Below are 26,549 nucleotides of genomic sequence, written 5' to 3' on the forward strand. Positions count from 1 at the left end.
CCTGTCCCAGGAACCAGTCTGGTGAACCTTCGTTGCACTCCCTCTATGGCAAGTATATCCTTCCTTAGGTAAGGAGACCAAAACTGTACACTATCCCCAGTGGACACGGCCCAAAATGCAAAATGGTTTCTAATTGGCAATGTCGCTCAAGTGAGGCCACAAGATGGCCGACATGGAATAGGAGAAATACCATATTGGTGCATCAAGGTCGCTCTGGGGTACGGCATAGTGATATTTTTGGGCAGTGAAGAGGGAGCTTTAGTTTGCATCTAGAAGTACAGATGGGGCAGTGGAGGGAACGTTCCTCTGTAGCCAAGGAAACGGTCCCTGGCAGTCAAGTAAGCATGTCTGGTAGGAGTGGGGCAGGGCGGGGGTGGGGGGAAACCTGGGGCAGGGGAGGCACAAGGTTTCCTTCTGGGGTGGAAGAGCACTCCCGCTTCCTGTGGCCCACAAGGAAACCTAAAACATTTTTTTTTTTTTTTTTTTTAAATTTACTCACCTTCTCAGCCCCTCTTCTGGGCCTGCATCACTGGCGAGGCTGGCATCAGGCACCAAACGCGCATTAAAATCTCGGTGGGGTCTGAATGACATCAACAGAGCCCGACGTTTGCATCTCAATGAAGCCCTCACCTGCCTAAGTAGAGGTGGGTGCGGTGAGCAGAACGCTGCTCTGATCGTAAACCCCAGATTCCTCGTCGGGCGCGTGTGGCAGAGGCTTTTTGGGGGGGGGCATGGGGAAGTTGGAAGGTTAAAATCGGGCCTAGGGTTTCCCAACTGGCAAGAGTGCCATTCCCCAGCACCAACATCCATCGCTTTGACCAGCACAAAATTCCCAATAAATTTAACATTTTGTTTTGCTTAAAAAAGGGAACATTGCACAAAGTAATATATGAAATCAAAGCGCAGAACTTAGTTATAGTAAATTCTGTATGGAAAGAATGTACTTCTATTTCTGTGCCACGCATTGTCTCAAGGTGAAGACAAATAGGAGATAGCAGGGAAGTAATTCCGATGATCCATTGCAAGTAGATTAGTCTGATATTTTCTCGCTATTTAATTTCTGGTTCGACTTGCACTGCAAAACTACAGCTACAGAGAGGGAAGAGATCAGTGCAGCTGCTGCACACTCAAGGTTGATAGTTAAAAATGAGCTGTCTGTAAGATCCACTGACACACATCCCCCTTCCTATTGTATGTGCAAACCCAGGGCTGAGGTGTCTGAAGGGAATTGATTCGCTGACACTACCCTGGACTTGCTGTTATCTGTTAAAGATCAGAAACCAGTTTCTTCCAAATGCACATTCCTGAATTGCTGTCATTTCATGTCACCGACTGAATTTGCTTCTTTTTTTTTTAAAAAAGGATAGATGGATGCCTGGTAGCAAATCACCGCAGATAATTAAACCGTCCTTCTTGTTGCATGCAGCAGGCGACCGGTTTTGTGAAGCTTTATAAACCCATCGAGTGAATCAACATTATTCATGATCCATCCCGCTGGATTTTTTTTTTTTTTTTTTTTTTTTTTTTAAACTGGAGCTTATTATCTATTCCCAGAAGCTCACACATTATCTAGTTACCATGACTGATGGGAGAATTGTACACTTTATATTAAAAAGAAACGCACACACACACGCAGCACATCCTTTTTATCCGGGCTATTTTTGGCTCCGTCCACTATGTTTACTTCTGCGCCAGTTTCTGTTCCCAAGACCTCCACGAAACACACGGGCAGAATTTAAAAGGAGTTTTATCGGAAGGGGGAAAGACCGCGAGTTTCTCTCTGTGACATGGAGAGCCAGAGTGTGAACACAACTCGGGCTCCCTGTGTGTATTTCACAGAAGGTCTCTCACTTAATGCAATAGAACATTCAAAGGCCTGCACCATCATGGGTCCCTGATCCCATCTGCGCCCAAAACCCCAGCCCTTTACAGTACAACACCTTGCATTTATATAGCGCCTTTAATGTCCCAAGATGTATCTCAGGAGCGTTATCAGACAACATTTAGACACAGTGCCATATAAGGGCAGCTAGCCAAAAGCTAGGTCAAAGAGGTAGGTTTAAAGGGGTGTCTTAAAGGAGAGAGAGGCGAAGAGGATTAGGGAGGGAATTCCAGAGCTTAGGGCCTTGACGGCTGAAGGCACAGCCACCATTGGAGGGGCGAAGAAAGTGAGGAATGCACAAGAGGCCAGAATTGGAGGAATGCAGAGTTCCTGGAGGTTACAGAGATAGGATGGTGGCGAGGCCATGGAGGGATCTGAACATAAGGATGAGACTTTTAAATTCGAGGCAACAGATGAAAGGAGACCCACAAAAAGTGCCTACAGGCTGAAGTTCATTGTTTCCTTGCTTATAGACAACCAAACTGACGGCCCTTCAAAAACCATCCATCCCCTTATAAGACAGTTCCCAGTGGGTGTAATGAAGCTGGTTTACTAATGTACTGTATTTGTTTTTGTTCTAAACTGCCAATAAATGCTATGGTGTTTAGGTGGAGAATAATGGATACTTTAAAAGCAACTGGACGGCATGAATCTAATCAGATGAGGTCATAAACTAGGATAGCAATGCTCTAAACTAGCACTGCAGTCAGGTGTATAGATTAAAGTGCACATGTAACAAATCAGGAGCAAACAGCAGCTAAACCAATCGCCAAAGGCTGCTGATGACCTGCTTCAAAAACACCATTGCAACTGTTGACAGAAATCACGCCGGTATTATAAAGATCCCAGGCTGAAGGACCAGAACCGCTCAGGAGCATTACGTATAACTCACAGACAGCACTCCTTACTTCACGGCCTTACGATAAAATAGGCAAGTGGTGACAGTCTCCATGCCCCACACTTTGCGGCGCCTCCGAGTAAATAATTGAGCTGAGCGTCCAAATAATCCTGCAGTACTAGCTCGAAACACAAGACAACAGATAACAAGCGCAAGCTGAATTAAAGATCGAAATCATCCACGCAGAAGATTTTTGGAAGTCACACTCTGAGGGTAGTACTCTCGCCTGGGTCCCACTCCAGACACAGGAGTACGAAATCTAGGACGACACTCCAGCGCAGTACTGAGGGAGCGCTGCACTGTCAGCAGTGTCGTCTTTCAGATGATACATAGATATATAGAAAATAGGAGCAGGAGTAGGCCATTCGGCCCCTCGAGCCTACTCCGCCATTCAATGAGATCATGGCTGATCATCCAAATTCAGTACCCTTTCCCTGCATTCTCCCCATATCCCTTGATCCCTTTAGCCTGAAGAAATATATCCAACTCCTTCTTGAATATATTTAATGAATTGGCCTCTACTGCCTTCTGTGGTAGAGAATTCCACAGGTTCACCACACTCTGGGTGAAGAAATTCCTCCTCATCTCTGTCCTAAATGGCTTACCCCTTATCCTTAGACTGTGACCCCTGGTTCTGGATGAGACGTTAAACAGAGGCCCCGTCTGCTCTCTCAGGTGGATGTAAAAGATCCCGTGGCACTATTTCGAAGAGGAGCAGGGGACTTCTCCCTGGTGTCCTGGCCAATATTTATCCCTTAACCAACATCACTAAAACAGATTATCTGGTCATGTTTCTCATTGCTGTTTGTGGGACCTTGCTGTGCACAAATTGGCTGTCGTATTTCCCTACATTACAACAATGACGACACTTCAAAAGTACTTCCTTGGCTGTAAAGCACTTCTGGACATCCTGAGGTCGTGAAAGCAAGTTCTTTCTTTCTTTATATAAACTCTCTCCCCACAAACATCCGCCCTCGCTGCCCATTATCCACCAGGACTGCCGAGGAACAATCTATGATTTCAGCTCGGACTTCCCACTACCAAACGTCTCTTTCACATTGCTGCGCCTGGAAGGGGAGCCTCACACTGGAAGAGGACCTGTTTCAGTGGACGGCTGAAGGTGGCAGCGGCTCATTAGAACTCTAGAACGTGCCAACATTAATGAAGTTCTACGTGCAAACAGAAATTGAAGTTCTCTAGGAAGACAGATGATCCCGAGCAGATGTAACTGCTAATCTTCATATAAACCCCCACATTATTGTAATTAGAATGAAATGAACAGCATCTGGCATGTCATTTACTACACCATTTTGTCTTTGAAACGCATCTACATTTCTAGGCATGGATAGAATATCAATCATACTCTATTATTTATGGGATTTTAATGTTTCCCTCTTTCTCTTCTCTCGAAGGTGCAGACTCCTAACCGGGTATGGACCCAGGGTCACCCTCCAGCCCCTCGCTCGAGAGTCGACCTTCATGCATGATCCTAGACAGTGTGTCCTGGGAGTTTATTCAACTGCTTGGGGGCATCACATGCTAACCTAACACACCCTCATTCAATGGTCACACGCAACAACCTCCCAGCATTGGGGGGGGGGGGGGGGGGGGGGGGGGGGGGGAAAGAGGGTCGCTGGGCATCAATCAGGAGTGGGAACAGTGGCCGACGTCCCCTTCTAGAGCCCAGGGGTGCCGAGTCAAATGGACCGTGGCGACCAGCCAACCCTGACTGAGATCAGCTAACTCAGCGCAGACGGGAGTGTGAACCCAATCAGCTCAGCTACTCCCTGCCTTAATCAGCTGAGCCCTCAGGAGGGCCTACAATATTTAATTGTACATCACTACAAAGGAGTGGAACGGGAATGTTTGATGGCCGGTATATCAACGGAGAATCAATCATTCCTCAGTAATCCTGGTAGGTCAAGGATAGCAAGGTTGTAGATGTTTGCTTCTTTTGGGGATGGGGGGGGGGGGGGGTGTAGAATTCGCGAAATTTTCATGGGTAATCACGCAAGAAGTCAGGGTTAATACGACAGCTTTATTGATCAAAAGAAGCTTGTACAGAGAAACCTTTGATAAAAGGGCACACAAAATGGCCGCCAGACCTCGTGACCAGCTTCTGGGACCGTTTGAATTTCTGTTACTGCAAGCCAGACAGGCTTGTGGATTAAGGACATTAAAGCCCGCGAAAACCAGTTTCGGGAAACCGAAACTCATGGAACTGAGTATACATATTGATTAGATTATAAGTACAGGACAGATTTGGGTAGCAGGATGAGGCCCATCAAGAAATGGGCGGACAATTGAATGAACACTTTAACCCATTTACTGTACAAAGGAAAAGCCGTTTAACAGCCATCAAGGGCCATCTCCAGACCGATCAATATATAAGCCGAGTTACGGTGCCAAAGCAAAGACATTATCGGCCCAGGAAGGCCAGTTCAGCTATCACCGACTCCAGTTATGAAGACAAAACACCCCTGCAGAGAGTTCTGCCCGCCAAAATTATTACAAAGACAGGACTATGATTTGGCGGGAGATAAGAATGTTCCAAAAAGGTATAACTGTGGATTGAAAAAGTCCATCAGTAGCTTCGGGAAGTACGCTCAACGCTTCGGAGTAGCTTCGGAACTTCTACGGTACTTTTAGTGAGTTCTCCATCGGTACACTTCGGGACAGACTCCATCGGAACCAAGCAGCATTTCGGTTCGGACCGTGTTCGGTGTTCGGGCAGGCAAGGCCCGGCAACGACGAGAAGACGACGAGGGTGGCCCGGGTACTTTGGTCGGGAGATCATCGACGACCCAGGCCGAAGAAGAAGACACCCTCAGAAGGACAATCATTATGACTGTATAAGAGGACTCTCAGGGCCCGGCACTCCAGTGTCTCAACATCACATCGGTAATGGATTCACCCATGTGCATCCAGTTCTTAAAGTCACGTCGGTAACGGATTCATCCGTGGCGAGCGCTCACCAAGGCTGTATCGACTGCCTACATCGCGGGAGAACCAAGAGGAAAACAAGCTGCGCCAGAACTTTCCAAACCCACGTGACGACGGAAAGCTGTGTCAAAAGGCTGCAAACCCCTTTTCGCAATTCTTAAAGTGGTGAGCATGATCCCGAGTTCCTCAAATCGAAACTTAGTTTAGGTCTAGGGGAGGGGGTTAAGGGTAGTTGTAATGTGTTACCCTTTTTACGATGTGCCGTGTGTTCCCCATTTCCATAGAGTTAAGTTTATAGATGTGTGCATGCTTGTAGTTTCTTTAATCTATGCATATGACATGTATTTTATAATGTTGCAAACTGTTCAATAAAGGCATCCATTTCGTGCTATTCGACCTGGTCTATTGAGTTTTTCTGCACTACAGCTCCCTGCATCTAAGTCCAAGGTCGAGAACCGTAGGGGCGAGTGGGTCGAACCACTCACGGGTAATTATTGCAAGAAGCCTGGCAGGAGACCAGAGCAAGCAAGAGAAACCCCCTACAGCGGGGTGGTGGTGTGGAGTATATATTAGGTTGGGTCGCTGGAGAGAGAGAAGGAATGAAGTTGAAAGAACTTTCATTTAGATGTCAGCCGCAGCTCAGATGGGCTGAGCCGGGTAGTAGTATGGAGGTGGAAGCCGGCGGTCTTGCTGATGGAGAGGATCGATCCTCACTGAACCCATGGTTGCTGAATCCAAATCAACACTCCTACAGACTGGAGATTAAACCGGTGACCTTCTGGTTCGTGTATTTAATTAAATATATACTTTGGTTCTGTCTTCACAAAGGAGGACACAAATAACCTCCCAGAGATGTCGGGGAACATAGGGTCGAATGAGAGGGAGGAACTGAATTAAATCAGTATTTGTAGGGAAATGGTGACAGGGAAATTGACGGGATTGCAGGCCGATAAATCCCCAGGGCCTGATAATCTACATCCTAGGGTACTTAAGGAAGTGGCCCTTGAAATAGTAGAGGCATTGCTGGTCATCTTCCAAAATTCTATACACTGGCACAGTTCCCATGGATTGGAGGGTAGCTAATGTAACCCCACTATTTAAAAAAGGTGGTAGAGAGAAAACAGGGAATTATAGACTGGTAAGCCTGACATCGGTAGTGGGGAAAATGCTAGAGTCCATTATAAAAGATGTAATAGCAGAGCACTTGGAAAACAGTGACAGGATCGGACAAATTCAACATGGATTTACAAAAGGTAAATCGTGCTTGATTAATCTACTGGAATTTTTTGAGGATATAACTGGTAGAATAGATAAGGGAGAACCAGTGGATGTGGTGTATTTGGACTTTCAGAAGGCTTTCGATAAGGTCCCGCATAAGAGATTAGCGTGCAAAGTTAAAGCACATGGGATTGGGGGTAAAGTACTGACTTGGATAGAGAACTGGTTGGCAAACAGGAAGCAAAGAGTTGGAATAAACGGGTATTTTTCCGAGTGGCAGGCAGTGACTAGTGGGGTACCGCAGGGATCGGTGCTAGGACCCCAGTTATTCACAATATATATTAATGGTCTAGATGAGGGAACTAGATGTAATATCTCCAAGTTTGCAGACGACGCAAAGCTGGGTGGGCGTGTGTGCTGTGAGGAGGATGCAGAGAAACTCCAGTATGATTTGGACAGGTTGGGTGACTGGGCAGATGCATGGCAGATGCAGTATAATGTGGATAAATGCGAGGTTATCCACTTTGGTGGCAAAAACAGGAAGGCAGATTATTATCTGCACGGCAATAGATTGGGAAAAGGGGAAGTGCAATGAGACCTGGGTGTCCTTGCGCACCAGTCGTTGAAGGTAAGCATACAGGTGCAGCAGGTGGTTAAGAAGGCAAATGGTACGTTGGCCTTCATAGCGAGAGGATTCGAGTACAGGAGCAAGGATGTCTTGCTGCGGTTGTACAGGGCCTTGGTGAGACCGCACCTTGAGTATTGTGTGCAGTTTTGGTCACCATATCTGAGGAAGAATGTTCTTGCCATGGAGGGAGTGCAGCGAAGATTCACCAGACTGATACCTGGGATGGCAGGAATGACGTATGAGGAGAGATTGGGTCGACTGGGCTTATACTCACTGGAGTTTAGAAGAATGAGAGGGGATCTCATTGAAACTTATAAAATTCTGACAGGACTGGACAGACTAGATGCAGGAAGGATGTTCCCGATGGTCGGGGAGTCCAGAACCAGGGGTCACAGTCTAAGGATAAGGGGTAAGCCATTTAGGACAGAGATGAGGAGGAATTTCTTCACCCAGAGAGTGGTGAACCTGTGGAATTCTCTACCACAGAAGGCAGTTGAGGCCAATTCATTAAATATATTCAAGAAGGAGTTGGATATATTTCTTAAGGCTAAAGGGATCAAGGGATATGGAGAGAAGGCAGGGACAGGGTACTGAATTTGGATGATCAGCCATGATCTCATTAAATGGCGGAGCAAGCTCGAGGGGCCGAATGGCCTACTCCTGCTCCTATCTTCTATGTTTCTATGCTTCTACGTGTAGCTCAGTTACGCACGGTCTTCGTAAGGAGAAAATTGGTTCACTTAATATCAATAGTATTTCAGCGCACTCCCTTCGAGGCTTCATTTCACTGCTGGTGTCAGCCGTGGCTCAGTGGGCAGTACTCTCGCCTCCGAGACAGAAGGTCGTAGGTTCAAATCCCACTCGAGGCTTGAGCACAAAATCCAGGCTGACACTCCATTTCAGTACTGAGGGAGTGCTGCACTGTCAGAGGTGCCGTTTTTTGGATGAGACGATAAACTGAAGCCCTCTCGAGTGGTAGTAAAAGATGCCACAGCAGTATTACGAAGAGGAGCCTGGTGTCCTGAGAAATATTTATCCCTCAACCATCTGGTCATTATCACATTGCTGTTTGTGGGGCCTTGCTGTGCACAAATTGGCTGCCGCCTTTCCTACATTACAACAGTGACTACACTTCAAAAGTGCTTCACTGGCTGAAAAGGGCTTTGGGATGTCCTGAGGTCGCGAAAGGCGTTTTCTTGCTTTTGTACCATTACCTAGATTGGCCTAGTTGGACAATTTCCCTGCAGGACACACCTCAGCAATGGCCTTAACAGAAGCAGGCCCAGCTAAACACAGCTCAATCTCATGATACGTTCGGCCAGCTCAATTCTAGCAGATAAACATCACAGCCACACTGCACACGAGACAAGCTCGGGTGATGCACTTGTGAAAACTGATGAGATAGTTGCCTCAAGTACTCAGATAAAGTAACACAAGATAAATGCGCTTGAACCTCTAGTTCACAAAGCAGCCAAGTAAAATTTCATCAACATCTACATAAAAGATACAAAACAAAATAATGATTTTGATAAACAGGCCACCATTGGGCCCAATAAATCATCTGCTCTGTAGATGTAAGTGAGTTATAGGGCTGACTCATAAAGTGGCCCGTTTCCTGGGAAACCATTGCTTCCCATTATGCATTATAAACAGCAATGTACTGTAATCTCAATGCCAGCTTATTTTAAGAGAAAATGCATTTTCTTAAAAATATAAATCATTTTGGGTCACACAGAAGCATACGCTTGTGATTATGCAAGATAGAGGTCTTCAAGATTCTGAAAAGGTTTCAGAGGGCAGACATTGAGAAGGAGTTTCCACTTGTGGGCGAGACCAGAACTAGGGTCCATAAATACAAGATAGTCACTAATAAATCCAATAGGGAATTCAGGAGAAACTTCTTTACCCAGAGTGGTTAGAATGTGGAACGTGCTACCACAAAGACTGGTTGAGGTGAATAGCATAGATGCATTTAAGGGGAAGCTTGATAAGTCTTGCATAGTATTTACAGCACAGAAACAGGCCATTCGGCCCAACTGGTCTATGCTGGTTTTTATGCTCCACATGAGCCTCCACCCACCCTTCTTTGTCTAACCCCATCAACATATCCTTCTATTCTTTGCTCCTTATCTCTGAATCCACCCTATCGAACCACTTCATAACTTTAAACAGAGCCCCAGCCTGTTCAGTCTTTCCTGATAGGTATAACCTCTCAGTTCTGGTATCATCCTTGTAAATCTTTTTTGCACCAGTGCCTCTATATCCTTTTTTTAAATAATATGGAGATTTGAACTGTGCACAGTACTCCAAGTGTGGTCTAACCAAGACTCCATATAAGTTTAACATAGCTTTGCTGCTTTTGAATTCTATTCCTCGTGAAATAAACCCTGGTGCTTTGTTTTTTATGGCTTTGTTAACCTGCGTTGCTACTTCTAATGATTTGTCAATCTGTACCCTTCGATCCATTTGCTCCTCTACTCGTTAGAATCTTTTCCCCCCCCAGGGAGTGTGTGGCCTCTTTATTCCTCCTACCAAAATCCACCACCTTGCATTTATCTATATTGAAAGGAATTTGCGATTTACACAAGTACATGAGGGAGAAATGTAAGAAGTCACACAACACCAGGTTATAGTCCAACAGCTTTATTTGAAGTCACAAGCTTTCGGAGCGCTGCTCCTTCGTCAGGTGAAGTGGAGAGATGCATAAAGACGCAGCTTATATAGTCAGAGAATAATGTCAGATGTTTACAGGTAATCTTTCTAACTGCCATTTATCACACCTCGGCAGAGAGATAATCACAGCAATCAAAGGTGTGAATGGTGTCCAAACAGGTCAGTCAGGTTATTCTCTGACTATATAAGCTGTGTCTTTATGCATCTCTCCACTTCACCTGACGAAGGAGCAGCGCTCCGAAAGCTTGTGATTTCAAATAAAACTGTTGGACTATAACCTGGTGTTGTGTGACTTCTTACATTTGTCCACCCCAGTCCAACACCGGCATCTCCACACCATGAGGGAGAAAGGAATAGAAGGATATGGCCTCATGTTGTGTTGGGCCAGAGTTCCTGCAGTGTCTACGGATATAGAGATTAGTGTTGTGGACAACAATGTTCTTGATCAGTAGAAAGATCAGGAACAGGAAATGGGCACGGTGTGGCAAGTTGATAAAGCTGTTAAAAAACATATGGTATCCTTGGCTTTATGTGGTAAACCACTGTTTGTATTCCTGTTTGTATTCCACTGTGTACATGCCTGGACATGCCTCGGCTGACTCCTCCCACAGGTCCTAGTATAAAGGTGACTGCTCCCCAGCCCTTTGTATCCTGGACCGGTCGACCACGCGAGGCAGACCTCCATTCTGTTGTTAATAAAAGCCTTTAGTTACGCTTCTAACTCTCAGCGCATCAATTTTATTAACAACATTTTTATAATGGAGAAGATCCTCACACCAGCATGCCTGGACTTAGATCATCGGGAGGCGGACTCATCCACCAAGTTTACTCACTGGCTTAAGTGTTTCGAAAAATTCCTGACCGCCTCCGAAGCAATCAAATCGGACGAGGACAAACTGGATGTCCTGACCTCCAAAGTGAACCACCGAGTGTACTCGGTCATCCAAGACGCGACCTCGTACGCGGACGCTATCAAGCTCAAGGACCAGTACACGCGCCCAGTGAACGAAGTGTACGCCAGGCACCTCCTGGGGAGTCGTAAACAACAACCTGGGGAATCGACCGTGGAATACCTTCAGGCACTGTCTGTGCTTGGCCGGGCCTGTGGTTGTAAGGATGTAAAGGCCGCCGTGTACACAGAGGAACTTATCCGGGACGCTTTTGTAGCGGGCCACAGATCCAATTACACCCGACAGCGACTGTTGGAGCAGAGTAACCTCGACCTCAACAAGGCCTCTGAACTCGCACTATCGTTGGATGCAGCCTACCAGGGCATGGATGCCTACTCCTCTGCACCGTGGACGCCGCGGGGAATGACAGCCTGGGACACGGTAGGACCGCCTCATAGCGCCGTGCCACCCCAGCCACACCCCAACAACGGCCCAACTACTGCAGCAGTGTCCCAAGGCCAGACAGCAGTGCCCCAAGGCCAGAAATGCTACTTCTGTGGCCAGGCAAAACACCCCAGAGCGCGCTGCCCGGCAAAAAACGCGATCTGCTCGGGCTGCGGGAAGAAGGGACACTACGCTAGCGTCTGCAGGGGCCAAAGCCACCCCGAACCCCAGCAGCGCCGCGTGTGGGCCATGCGGGCCGCCATCTTGGACCTCCCCGGCCATGTGCGAATCACCGGTACAGCAGCCATTTTGGACGCCTCCAGCCACATGGGGATCATGGACGCCGCCATCTTGGACGACAGCCGGAACGCAGCAGGCCCCCAACACCGCCTCATCTGATACCCGCAGCGACACACCGACCCCTACGCTGGCATCCGTTACACTGGACCAAGCGAGACCGCACCAACTGGCCAGTTCCACAATGGACATTAAGGTAAATGGTCACGATACAATCTGCCTTTTTGACTCTGGGAGCACGGAGAGCTTCATCCACCCCGACACGGTGCGGCGTTGCTCTCTCCCAGTCCTGCCTGCGCAACAGCGGATTTCTATGGCCTCCGAGTCCCAGTCGGCGGACATCGGCGGCTACTGCGTGGTGACACTCGTAGTAGACGGGACCGTGTACGATCATTTTAAACTTCTGGTCCTGCCTGACCTCTGCGCTGCCGTCCTGCTGGGGTTAGATTTTCAGTGCCACCTTAAGTGTTACGATGGCGTACGGTGGACCCCTACCCCCACTCACAGTCCGCAGCCAGCAGCTTCCAAATTGCCCGCCGCGCACCAGGTGCAACCTCTCCACACTCAGAGTCACCCCCCCACCACTGTTTGCTAACCTCACCCCCGACTGTAAGCCCATCGCCACAAAGAGCAGGCGATAGTGTGCCAGGGACAGGGTTTTCATTAAAACCGAAGTGGAGCGGCTCCTGAAAGAAGGGATTATTGAGGGCAGCATCAGCCCCTGGCGAGCCCAGGTTGTGGTCGTTAAGACCGGCGAGAAGCAGCGCCTGGTCATCGACTACAGCCAGACAATAAATCGCTACACCCTGCTGGACGCCTACCCACTCCCCCGTATAGCTGATATGGTCAACCAGATCGCGCAGTACCGCGTCTTCTCGACCATTGACCTGAAATCAGCGTACCACCAGCTCCCCATCCGCCCTGAGGACCGCCAGTACACTGCCTTTGAGGCAAACGGCCGCCTCTATCACTTCCTTAGGGTTCCCTTTGGCGTCACCAACGGGGTCTCCGTCTTCCAAAGGGAGATGGACCGGATGGTAGATCAAAATGCGTTGCAGGCCACTTTCCCATATCTGGACAATGTGACCATCTGCGGCCGTGACTTGCAGGACCATGACGCAAACCTCGAAAAATTCCTCCGCACCGCCCAACTCCTAAACCTGACATATAACAAGGAGAAGTGCATATTCCGCACAAACCGCCTCGCCATCCTTGGCTGTGTTGTGGAACACGGAGTCATCGGCCCCGACCCCGACCGGATGCGTCCCCTTATGGAACTTCCACTGCCCCACTGCCTCAAGGCCCTGAAGAGGTGCCTAGGGTTTTTCTCCTATTACGCCCAGTGGGTCCCCTACTATGCGGACAAGGCCCGTCCGCTGATCAAGTCCACCTCTTTTCCCTTGACGGCAGAGGCCCGCTTAGCCTTCCACCGTATCAAGGAGGACATTGCCAAAGCCACCATGCACGCAGTGGACGAATCCATCCCCTTCCAGGTGGAAAGCGACGCGTCCGACTTTGCCCTGGCCGCTACCCTCAATCAGGCGGGGAGACCCGTGGCCTTCTTTTCACGAACCCTCCAAGGCCCGGAGACCAGACACTCCGCTGTTGAGAAGGAGGCCCAGGCGATTGTGGAGGCTGTGCGTCATTGGAGGCACTACCTGGCCGGAAAACGATTTACCCTGCTCACTGACCAGCGTTCAGTTGCTTTTATGTTTAACAACAAGCAGAGGGGCAAAATCAAAAATGACAAGATCTTGAGGTGGAGAATCGAACTTTCCACCTACAACTACGAGATCTTGTACCGGCCCGGGAAGCTAAATGAACCCCCGGATGCGCTATCGCGTGGCACCTGCGCCAGCGCGCAGATCGATAGACTGCGGGCCCTCCACAATGACCTCTGCCACCCGGGGGTCACCAGATTCTTCCACCTCATCAAGGCCCGCAACCTGCCTTACTCTATTGAGGAGGTCAGGACCATGACCAGGAACTGCCAAGTCTGCGCTGAGTGCAAACCGCACTTTTATAGACCAGACAGTGCCCACCTGATAAAAGCCACTCGCCCCTTCGAGCGCCTGAGCGTTGATTTTAAAGGGCCTCTCCCATCCTCCGACCGCAATGTGTACTTCCTCAATATTATTGATGAGTACTCCCGTTTCCCGTTCGCCTTCCCCTGCCCGGACATGACCAGTGCCACGGTCATTAAATGTCTGAACAACCTCTTCACCCTGTTCGGCTTCCCCAGCTATATCCATAGCGACCGGGGCTCATCGTTTATGAGCGACGAACTCCGTCAGTACCTGCTAACTAGGGGTATTGCCACAAGCAGGACCACCAGTTACAACCCCGGGGGAACGGACAGGTGGAAAGAGAAAATGCGACAGTTTGGAAGGCCGTCCTGCTAGCCTTAAAGTCTAGGGGCCTTCCAACCTCCCGCTGGCAGGATGTGCTCCCCGATGCGCTCCACTCTATTCGGTCACTGCTCTGCACTGCCACTAACGCCACCCCTCATGAGAAAATGTTTGTCTTTCCAAGGAAGTCCACATCGGGGACATCGCTACTGCCATGGCTGACGTCCCCAGGGCCGGTCCTACTGAGAAGACACGTGAGGACCCATAAAACGGACCCCCTGGTCGAGAGGGTCGGCCTCCTCCACGCCAACCCCCAGTATGCTTACATCGCATACCCGGACGGGCGGGAGGACACAGTCTCCATAAGAGACCTTGCACCCTCGGGGGCCGCAGTAACCCACTACCCACTACCACCCCCCCCCCACGATCCGATATCCAGCCCCAGCAGACGGCAAGCCTGGGCCCCGCGACCCGCTCGACATCTACGAGGACGACACGCCTGTGCCACAGCCTACGCTGGACTCGACGCCGGAAGCTTCACTACCCCTGCCGTCGCCACGCCGATCACAGCGGCAGACAAGACCTCCGGAGAGACTCCAATACACTAACTTTTAATACACTTCACCCCGCCGGACTCAATTTTAAACAAGGGGTGAATGTGGTAAACCACTGTTTGTATTCCTGTTTGTCCTGTTTGTATTCCACTGTGTACATGCCTGGACATGCCTCGGCTGACTCCTCCCACAGGTCCTAGTATAAAGGTGACTGCTCCCCAGCCCTTTGTATCCTGGACCGGTCGACCACGCGAGGCAGACCTCCATTCTGTTGTTAATAAAAGCCTTTAGTTACTCTTCTAACTCAGTCTTTTATGAGTAATTGATAGCGCATCACTTTATTAATAGAGTACAAAAGCAAGGCTGTTATGCTAAACCTTTACAAGTCACTGGTTAGGCCTCAGCTGAAATAGTGTGTCCAATTCTGGGCACCTCACTTTAGGAAGGATGTCAAGGCGATAGAGAGGGTGCAGAGGAGATTGACCAGAATGGTGCCAGGGATGAGGAACTTCAGTTACATGGAGAGATGAGAGAAACTGGGATTATTCTTGGTTAATGGGAGATTTAATAGAGGTGTTCAAAATTATATGGGGTTTTGATAAAGTAGATAGGGAGAAACTGTTTCCACTGGCAGGAGGATGGATAACCAGAGGACACCGATTTAAGACAATTGACAAAAGAATGAGGGGGCGATGAGGAGAAATGTTTTTATGCAGTGAGTTGTTGTGATCTGAAAAGCATTGCCTGAAAGGCTGGTGAAAGCAGATTCAATAGTAACTTTCAAAAGGAAATTGGATAAATGCTTGAAAAGGAGAAATTTGCAGGGCTATGGGGAAAGAGCAGGGGGAGTGGGACTAATTGGATAGCTCTTTCAGAGAGCCGGCACAGGCACGACGAGCCGAATGGCCTCCTTCTGTGCTGTAAGATTCTATGATTCGAAGGTGTGCAGAGGGTGGTGACGTAAGAAAACTATTAGGCACTTGGTGTAAGCATTAAACAAAGCTTTAATCAACTGTTTTACAACATGGAGGTCTAGTTGTGTCCTTCACTAGTTCCTGTTAAGAATGTCATGCGCAAGCTGGGCCCGTGCCCGAGTATATATACTCTCCCTGGACAGCGCCATCTGTAGGCTGCTCAGACTTATTTCATAAGTCTTTCTTTCATGAATGACTGATGCATGTCAGATGGGAGTAATGGGACTGCTTTTTTCAAGGAAAAGGATTAGCTCTTCGGGATTCACAGTTGGTAAAGGGAACCTGTCGTGAACCGTCCAAACCAGGTGGTCAATCTTCAGGTTCACTTTCCAGTCTGCACAGAGTTAGCTGAACTTAGCCAGGCGGCAGTAGGGTGCGATGGTCGACCTCAGCGCCCCTGGCTTATAGGGAGAGGAAACGACCCCAAGGTTTCCCCCACTCTGGATCGTTATCCATTGGCAACCTGCTGGACAGCACAGGAGTCTCGGCTCATAGGAGAACAACGGCCCTTTGGGTAAAAGTACCACTTGGGTGGCCAACGTCTGTGACGTAATAAAGACTCACTACGCACTTGGTTGAACATAAAGGTTTTAATCGACTTGTAACAAAACATGGAGGTCTAGTTAGTAGTCACTAGCTTCCTGTTTCCAGATTGTCTCTGGCCAAATTGGGCCCACGCCCGAGTATTTATACTCCTCGGACAGCGCCCTCAGCTGGCCGTCCAGTAGTACTTCCTGGGTTACTTCTTGTAGAAGCTGCGATTTATGACAGTCTGTGCAACAGATCACAGCACCTTCAGGAGGCAAGGGAGCAAACCTGGCCCTCAAAAAAAAATGTACGGTTTAATTTAAAGGAGTGGAAGTTATGCTACAGTTGTATAAAGCTCTGGTTAGACCGCATCTGGAGTACTCTGTTCAATTCTGGGTACCGCACCTCAGGAAGGATATATTGGTCTTGGAGGGGATGCAGCGCAGATTCACCAGAATAATACCGGGGCTAAAAGGGTTAAATTATTAGGGCAGGTTGCATAGACTAGGGGCGTAGTCCCTTGAGTATAGAAGGATCAGGGGTGAATTAATTGAGGTGTTTAAGATGATTAAAGGAGTTGATGGGGTAGATAGAGAGAAACTATTTCCTCTGGTGGAGAGTCCAGAACAAGGGGGCATAACCTTAAAATTAGAGCTAGGTTGTTCAAGGGTGATGTCAAGAAGCACTTCTTCACACAAAGGGTAGTGGAAATCTGGAACTCTCTCCTGCCAAAAGCTGTTGAGGCTGGGGGTCAATTGAAAATTTCAAAACAGAGATCAATAGCTTTTTGTTAGGCAAGGGTATTAAGGGTTACAGAACCAAGGTGGGTAGATGGAGTTAAGATAGAGATCAGCCATGATCTAACTGAATGGTGGAACATTTCAACGGGCTGGATGGTGCCACCGAGGAACAGGAGTCGTCCAAAGAAAAATCAGCTGCAAGTCAAATAATGAGCTGCTGAGGCTTCACACAATGATATTTTTGACATGTAATGACGTATGCGCTACTATATCCAGGTGGCATAGTGACTCAGTGGGTAGCACTCTCACCTCCAGGTCAGAAGGCTGTGGGCCTCGTGTGAATCACCCACCACTGGTGGCCGTGTCTTAGGCCGTCTAGTCCCCAAGCTCTGGAATCACCTCCCGAAACATCTGCGCCCCTCTCTGCTCCTTAAAGGCGCTCCTTAAAACCTACCTCTTTGACCAAGCTTTTAGTCACTTGGCCTACTATCAGCTTCTTTGGCTCAGTGTCAACCTTTGTCCGACTGCGCTCCCGTGAAGCGCCTTGGGACATTTTACTACATTAAAGGCACCTTATCAAAACAAGTTGTTGCTGATCCGAGGTAGGTCACCTTTAGTGGGCCAAATGGCTTTTTCTCATCATGAACTTCTAATACTCTGATGTTTGAGTCCTGCTCCAATGGTTTGTGCAGTGAGGAATCACTACAAGAAAGATATTAGCCTGGAACCACACAGTACCCGAAATAGGGATGATGAGACCACCTACTGGATAGCAAATGTAAGCACACTATTACAGTACTTGGTACGTCGCAGCAATCATACTTTGTGGTGGTCTCTATTTTTAAAGAGTTTGTCGAATATAAAAACCAGATGACATAAAATTAAAAGGCAGCAGACATCTTGCACCATCACTGTAAGGCAGCATTTCCGTTTCCTGGTTATGTCCTCGACAATTAGACAGTATGAAAGTTGCATCAGTGTTTTCCTCTAATAACATAGAATAATACAGCACAGCGGGAAGCCATTCCGCCCACCGTCTCGGTGCTGGCTCTTTGAAAGAGTTTTCCAATTAGTCCCACTCCCCCTGCTGAATGTCATTATTGAATCGGCTCCCACCACCCTTTCAAGCAGTGCATTCCGGATCATCATAACTCGCTGCGTAAAAAATTCTCCTCGCCCCTCGGGTTCATTTGCCAATGACCTTAAATCTGTGCCCTCTGGTTACTGACCCTCCCGCTAGTGGAAACAGTTTCTCCTTGTGTACTCTATCAAAACCCCATATAATTCTGAACACCACTATTAAATCTGCAGTTTAACCGATAAGAAATTGCAGTTAGATTTTAATTTGATATCTTTAACCAGTTTAGATGTTAATGAATTGCTGTTCTGTTGATGCATTCAGTGCCTTGATTGATTTTGAAATTAAAATAGGAGTAAAATTTGCATTTTTTTGGTAAAACAAACGACTCTTGCATTTGGAACCTGCATACCACAGATACTGGAGAACAGTCGAGCTTATTAACCAGGACAGAATTGATCAGAAAAGACTTGCATTTATAAATCACACCTGTCACGACCTCAGGACGGCCTAAAGCGCTTTACAGCCAATACTTTCAAAAAGTGAAGTCACTGTTGTAATATAGGAAACGCGATAGCCATATTGTGCACAGCAAGGTCCCACAAACTACATAGAAACATAGAAGATAGGAGCAGGAGTAGGCCATTCGGCCCCTCGAGCCTGCTCCGCCATTCAGTGCAACCATGGCTGATTATCCAAATTCAGTGCCCTGTCCCTGCCTTCTCCCCATATCCCTTGATCCTCAGCCTTAAGAAATATATCTAACTCCTTCTTGAATATATTTAATGAATTGGCCTCAACTGTCTTCTGTGGTAGAGAATTCCACAGGTTCACCACTCTCTGGGTGAAGAAATTCCTCCTCATCTCAGTCCCAAATGGCTTACCCCTTATCCTTAGACTGGGACCCCTGGTTCTGGACTCCCCCGCCATCGGGAACAGCCTTCCTGCATCTAGTCTGTCCAGTCCTGTCAGAATTTTATAAGTTTCAATGAGATCCCCTCTCATTCTTCTAAACTCTAGCGAATATAAGCCTAAGCGACCCAATCTCTCCTCATACGTCATTCCTGCCATCCCAGGTATTAGTCTGGTGCATTGTCACTGCACTCCCTCCATGGCAAGAACATCCTTCCTCAGATAAGGCGACCAAAACTGCACACAATACTCAAGGTGTGGTCTCACCAAGGCCCTGTACAACTGCAGCAAGACATCCTTGCCCCTGTACTCGAATCCTCTTGCTATGAAGGCCAACATACCATTTGCCTTCTTAACCACCTGCTGCACCTGCATGCTTACCTTCAGCAACTGGTGCACAAGGACACCCAGGTCTCATTGCACTTCCCCTTTTCCCAATCTATTGCCGTGCAGATAATAATCTGCCTTCCTGTTTTCGCCACCAAAGTGGATAACCTCGCATTTATCCACATTATACTGCATCTGCCCAATCACCCAACCTGACCAAATCATATTGGAGTTTCTCTACAACCTCCTCACAGCACACACGCCCACCCAGCTTTGTGTCGTCTGCAAACTACAATGTGATAATGACCAGATAATCGCTTTTAGTGATGTTGGTTGAGGGATAAATATTGGCCAGGACACCGAGGAGAACTCTCCTTCTCTTTAAAATAGTGCTGTGGGAACTTATACATCCACCCAAGAGAGCAGGTGGTCTGAGGCACAAGAGAGAGCGCTGTGAAAAAGGGAATAGCCGCAGATACAAAACATGACACTACTCCGGCACATCAGCAGTAAGAGAGCAGTCAGAGAAGAGGCGAGTGAGAAAAGAAAAGGATAATCGAGCTTGTAACAGTGGATGAGCACAAAATAGTTAACCATCCTCAAAAATTATGGCCTCTAAGTATTCACCGAGCAAGGCATGAACAACGTGCCCTCCCCCAAGCAGAGGGAGCCTAAGCAGAGTTATTGAGGAACGGTGGTGGATGGGGTGCCAATCAAGCGGGTGAAACCAGCTCAAACCAAGGGGTAGATAGTATTTATCCCAGAGCACAGAGAGACAAGGCAGGAGAGTTGTGAAACAATGGCTGCCGTTATGAGAGTCATTGGACACTGGCTAGGCATCCAGTAGATTGGAAGCAGAGTAATGTCGTGTCCATTTTCAAAACGGGCAACAAAGCAGACACTCCATTTCCATCAGTCAGTGAAATAATTGAATAGATAAGCATGAAAAATATCTATACAATAATTATCTAGTAAAAAGCAGTCACTATAGAATTAGAAACTCAATGTAAATTAGTCACATTCGCAGATGATGTCAAACTAGAAGAGGCAGTTGATTTGCAAGAGGCATCTCAAGAATTACAAGGCGAGTTGGACAAAATAGGTAAGTGGGTAGAAAATAAACATGATAAAAGGTTGTGGTGGTTGAAGGTCAATCATCACAGCCCCAGGACATCGCTGCAGGAGTTCCTCAGGGCAGTGTCCTAGGCCCAACCATCTTCAGCTGATTCATCAATGACCTTCTCTCCATCATACGGTCAAAAATGGGGATGTTCGCTGATGACTGCAGAGTGTTCAGTGCCATTCACAACTCCTCAGATAATGAAGCAGTCCATGCCCACATGCAACAAGACCTGAATGACATTCAGGCTTGGGCTGATAAGTGGCAGGTAACATTCACGCCGCACAAGAGCCAGGCAATGACTATCTCCAACAAGCAAGAGTCTAACCACCGCCCCTTGACATTCAATGGCATTACCATCGCCGAATGCCCCTCCATCAACATCCTGGGGGTCATCATCGACCAGAAACTTAACTGGACCAGCCACATAAATACTGTGGCAACAAGAGCAGGTCAGAGGCTGGGTATTCTGCGGCGAGTGTCTCACCTCCTGACTCCCCAAAGCCTTTCCACCATCTACAAGGCACAAGTCAGGAGTGTGATGGAATACTCTCCACTTGCCTGGATGAGTGCAGCTCCAACAACATTCAAGAAGCTCAACACCATCCAGGACAAAGCAGCCCGCTTCATTGGCATCCCATCCACCACCTTAAACATTCACTCCCTCTACCACCGGCGCACTGTGGCTGCAGTGTGTACCATCTACAGGAGACACTGCAGCAACTCGCCAAGGCTTCTTTGGCAGCACCTCCCAAACCCGCAACCTCTTCCACCTAGAAGGACAAGGGCAGCAGGCGCATGGGAACACCACCACCTCCAAGTTCCCCTCCAAGTCACACACCATCCTGACTTAAAAGTATATCGTCGATCCTTCATCATTGCTGGGTCAAAATCCTAGAACTCCCTACCTAACAGCACTGTGGGAGTACCTTCACCACGCAGACTGCAGCGGTGGCTCACCACCACCTTCTCAAGGGCAACTAGGGATGGGCAATAAATGCCGCCCTGGCCAGCGATGCCCACATCCCATAAACAATTTTTTTTTTTTTAAATATGAACTTTGATGTGGGTAAATGTACTCCACGAATGGTATTGAACTAGTTTATAATGATGTTGAAAGAGACCTTGGGGTCCTTGCAGACTTGACGCTAAACACTGCCCAACCAATTCACAGCAACCAGGCGAAAAGAATGTTGAACAACATAGCCAAAAACAAGAGTAACAGACTGCAAAATTCTCACCTGTAACCGCGCAACTGCAAAATTCTCAGTGGTAACAATACAACAGATTGCAAAATTCGCAATCATCAGTGTAACAGACTGAAATATTCTCACCGGTAACACCAACCAACAATCTGTGTTCTAATATTTACAATAGTATCACACTAGAGGGAGCTGTACACATAGTTCGACACCAAATAAAACACCGCCTTTATACTGCATTAGAGCAGATCTGTAGCTGAAGCTCTGCTTCTAAAAGCCAACAAATTTATTAAATAAAACATCTTTCTCTAGTTACTTAAAAATGTCTATACACGCTCGCTCAACTAACAGTGCACTGCTGACTGCATTAGAGTATACAGGGTTAGACTAGAGTCAACTCATCTACACAAAGGGTAAGTAGCAGAACGGATAGCAAACGGTCTACAAAACAGAAACCAGAGCGTATAGGGGTTAAAGGTAATTACTCAGACTGGTGGAAAGTAGGAAGTGGTGTACAACAGGGAGCGGAGCTGGGACCACTGTTGTTCACCATTTACATAAATGATTTGGACGCGGGAATCGAAAGTACAATATCAAAACTCGTGGATGACACCAAATTGGGGGGCATCGTTAACAGAGGAAGACTGTGACAAAATATAAGACATTAACAAACTTGCAGAATGGGCGTGTAAATGGCAAATGTCAGTAGGAGGTGGTGCATTTTGGTAGGAGGAATGAGGCGCCCATGTACTCCTTGGAAAATAAGAGTCTAAATGGGGTAGAGGTGCAAAGGGATCTACGGGTACAGATTCACAAATCACTTAAAGTAGCAACGCAGGTTAACAGCCATAAAAAATGCAAACAAATCACTGGGGTTCATTTCTAGAGGAGCAGAATTCAAAAGCAGAGAGGTTATGTTAAATGTATATAGAAGCTTGGTTAGACCGCACTTGACTGTGCACAGTTCTGGTCTCCATATTACAAAAAGGATATACTGAGGTACTGGAGAAAGTGCAAAACAGATTTACAAGGATGACACCAGAACTGAGAGGGCTCAACTATCAGGAAAGACTGAACAGGCTGGGGCTCTTTTCTCTAGAAAAGAGAAGTCTGAGAGGTGACCCGATACAGGTCTTTAAAATTATGAAGGGGTTCGACAGGGCAGACTAGAGAAGATGTTTCCACTTGTGGGGGGAGTCCAAAACTGGAGGACATTAGTTTTAGTGATTTATTAGTCACGAATAAATCCAATAAGGAATTCAGGAGAAATGTCTACATAGGAACAGGAGTAGGCCATTCAGCCCCTCGAGCCCGTTTCATCATTCAATTAGATCATGACTGATTTCTAGCTTAACTCCATTTATCCACCTTGGTTCCACATCATTTAAAACCTTAATTACCGATCAGAAACCTCAGTTTTGACATTTTCAATTGACCAGCCTCAATAGCTTTTCGGTGGAGAGTGTTCCAGATTTCCACTCTGTGTGAAGTGCTTCCTGACATCACCCCTGAACAGCCTGGCTCTAATTTTAAGGTTATGTCCCTTTGTTCTAAGCAAATCATTTCTCTCATTCTACCCTATCAAATCCTTTAATCATCTTAAAACACCTCAATTAGATCACCCCTTAATTTTCTATACTCGAGGGAATACAAGCCTAGTCTGTGCAGCCTGTCCTCAATTTAACCCTTTGAGCGCCGGTATCGTTCTGGTGAATCTGCACTGCACCCATTCCAAGGCCAATATATCCTTCCCGAGGGTCGATGGCCAGAACTGAACCGATTACTCCAGATGTGGTCTAACCAGAACGTTATACAGGAAACTTTGGTTTATCCGGAGGTTGTATGTCCGGAAACCTCGATCTACCGGCAGAAATCAGGAGCAGTTTTGTTAGGTTTTTTTTCCTTCTCGTGGCCTTTTTTTTCTCTCAACAGTCAGGCTCTGGAAAGTCTCTCTGAAGCTGTTGCTAAGCTACAGAGACGCTTGTAAAGGTACGGGCCGACTGTTTAGAAGCTGTTGCTAAGCAACAGTGTTTGTTGTCAGATACGGAGATGAAAACCTCCATATGCTTCAACATTAACGCTGGTATGTCCGGCAGTTTTGATAGATCGGCAACAGCTCGGTCCCGGATATAACGTTTCCTGTATAACTATAACATAACTTGTACCCCTTTTGTATTCCTGCCCCCTCGAGATAAAGACCAACATGCTATTCACCTTCTTCTTAAATGTTTACGGCGGTCCACTAGCTTTGGGTGATTTCTGCACATGGACCCCTAAGTCGCTCTGCTCCTCCACAGTTCCTAGTTTCTCACCATTTAGAAAGTACTCTGACCTGTCTTTCTTCGGTCCAAAGTGGATGACCTCACATTGAACTCCCATCCGCCACAGATTTTCCCCCCTACACTTAAGCTCCTCCAACAAATACTTCCAAATTATAATTCTCATCAAAAATCTATTGTGCTTTCCGAATGAATGCACACCTGGGCCAAGCACTAATTGTAGTCAGAATGCAGTGGGTTTACGCCCCACATCACCACGGGTAACAAATCGGGTGTGCCGTCTTTCAGAGGTGACATTAAACAAAGGACCTGTCTGCTCGCTCAGCGGGACATGAAAGCTCCCATGGCGTTATTTGAAGGGGAGCAGGAAGTGCTCCCAGCATCTTGACCAACATTCCCTCCTCAACCACAACACCAAAAACAGATTAACTGGTCATTAATTCAATTGTCCAATTTCTCTGCCTTCGTGCCCTCTCCAGTTAGATTTTTACAACAATCCGGCAGCTTTCATGGGTCGCTTTTTCTTTCCCCCTGGTGTCAGTCCACAATTTACCAGATCTACTGAATTGAATTTCACAACTCAAAGGCGCCCTGGGTTGTTCGCCCAGTATTGTAACCACTGCACGGCCGTAGCCACAGCCCAGCTCCTGGTCCATAATGGCTCAATACCACACCTACATGGTGCACTTCCCAACTGAGCCACTGGAGGAGCTGTCCTTCAGGCATGCTACTTCGTGCGAGATCTGCTGTAATATGTCGTTAGTTAAATTAAGTTCTGTAGCCTCTGTTGGGTTTATATAGGATATGATCAATATTGTCATACATCCTTTACTTCTAATACAAGCTCAAGGACTGGTAAACACTGAAAAGATCTGGTTAATACTTTTTATTAAATCAAGTCAATGATAGATTAAAACATAGCCCCTTAAATACAGTGTGTTAAATTGTGTGTTCTAATTAATTCATGAGACATCAGTTCGACATATTACTTCATTAATCAAAAATCCATGCGAACTTAGTTAGGCACAACAAGAGTCTATCAGACCTATTCTAATTCAAGCCGTTGGCTGCAGACTTGCATGCTTGGGACACCCGGCTGGGTTCGGATGCTGTCTCCCATAGTGACAAATAGCTGTGTTCCCCACTTTTTTATCAATTTCATTGTCCATGTATGTTCCCATTTGTGACTTTTACAATTCACAAGTCATCAAGTTTTAGTTTGAGTTCAACTTTGTAGGGCCCATGGGTCATCGAACAGATTTCTGAACATGCCCAACCATAGGGGCCTTATTCTAATCAGTATCCTGTTCCATTGTCTAAAGTCATCATCCTTTGAGACAGTGGCCATTACACATGTCTGTCGGAATACCTTCCAAGCAGCCAGTAAAGTGAGAAACTTCCTGTATGGTTTGTGACGTAAGAAAACTACTAGGCACTTGGTCAGAGTATTAAACAAGGCTTTAAATCGACTTTCACAACATGGAAGTCTAGTTCCTGTTCCTTCACTAGTTCCTGTTTACAAAATTTCCTGAGCAAGCTGGGCCCGTGCCCGAGTATTTATACTCTCTCTGAACAGCGCCACCAGCAGGCCGTGCAGTATATTTCATAAGTCATTTCTACATGAATGGCAAGATTCATGTCAGTTTGCTCAAGGTATTTTTTTTACCCGAGTTGAGGATTTCAGAAAGGCTAACTTTACTTACCCATATTGCTACATTTTATCCTACTCATAATTCTTGCATTAGATGTTCCGCCTTGGTGTCAGTAAAAAAACAAAAGCAAATGCATACATTCTCCAATAGCATCGCATTCCAGACAATAAGAGGTAGACAGGTACCCAATAACACACACACCCACCCACCCACACACACACAAGTTTACCTCAGTTCAGTTTCAGTGTCATTCGGGATCAACTGGAGGATGTCAGCTGTTATTTCCACCTTGCGCACGCTGCCAAAGAAATCTGTAATGAGAACACCGTCAGGGTTCCTCTGAAACAGGTCAGTCCTATGCCCCGGGGTGGAAACACACAGGCTCGTGGGGCAGACCTTGAACTGGAAGACAAGAGAAGTCAACAGTGAATGCCAAACAAAAGAGTTCCTTGCAAAGATATTAGAACAAAAGCAAGTGCGTCAAAGGCTTACAAGTACACAGGACACAGAACTCATAGTTGGCCCCAGAATTTCCCAAATTGGCATAACCAGCAAAAATACACCAATATTCCCTTCGACAAGTTATGCCAGAACATTGGGAACCAGATGAGGCCATTCAGTCCCTCGAGCCCATTTCGCCATTCAATTAGGTCAGCCGTGGCAGCACTCTCGCCTCCGAGTCAGAAGGTCGTGGGTTCAAGTCCCACTCCAGAGACTTGAGCACAAAATCGAAGCTGGTACTCCAGTGCAGCACTGAAGGAGTGCTGCACTGTCGGAGCTGGCGTCTTTTGGATGCAACGTTAAACCGTCTGCCCTCTCAGGTGGACGTAAAAGATCCCATGGCACTATTTTGAAGAAGAGCAGGGGAGTTCTCCCCAGTGTCCTGGCCAATATTTATCCCCCTCAACTAACATCACGAAAATAAATCAGGTTATCTGGTCATTATCACATTGCTGTTTGTG

General features: G+C 47.2%; 1 protein-coding gene across 3 annotated transcripts in view; it reads right to left on the reverse strand.

Annotated features, from left to right (window-relative positions):
• pigk (phosphatidylinositol glycan anchor biosynthesis, class K) overlaps positions 1–26,549 on the reverse strand; it is a 125,502-nt gene that overhangs the window by 51,598 nt on the left and 47,355 nt on the right. For all 3 annotated transcript variants that reach the window (XM_085983450.1, XM_085983449.1, XM_085983451.1), the window contains exon 9: positions 25,817–25,989. In XM_085983450.1, coding sequence (XP_085839576.1) covers positions 25,817–25,989 — 173 coding nt within the window. The remainder of the gene's footprint in view (positions 1–25,816; positions 25,990–26,549) is intronic.

The sequence above is a fragment of the Somniosus microcephalus genome, chromosome 3 (genome assembly GCF_052327205.1).
Source record: "Somniosus microcephalus isolate GS21.2 chromosome 3, FLI_Smic_1.0, whole genome shotgun sequence".
Taxonomy (NCBI): domain Eukaryota; kingdom Metazoa; phylum Chordata; class Chondrichthyes; order Squaliformes; family Somniosidae; genus Somniosus; species Somniosus microcephalus.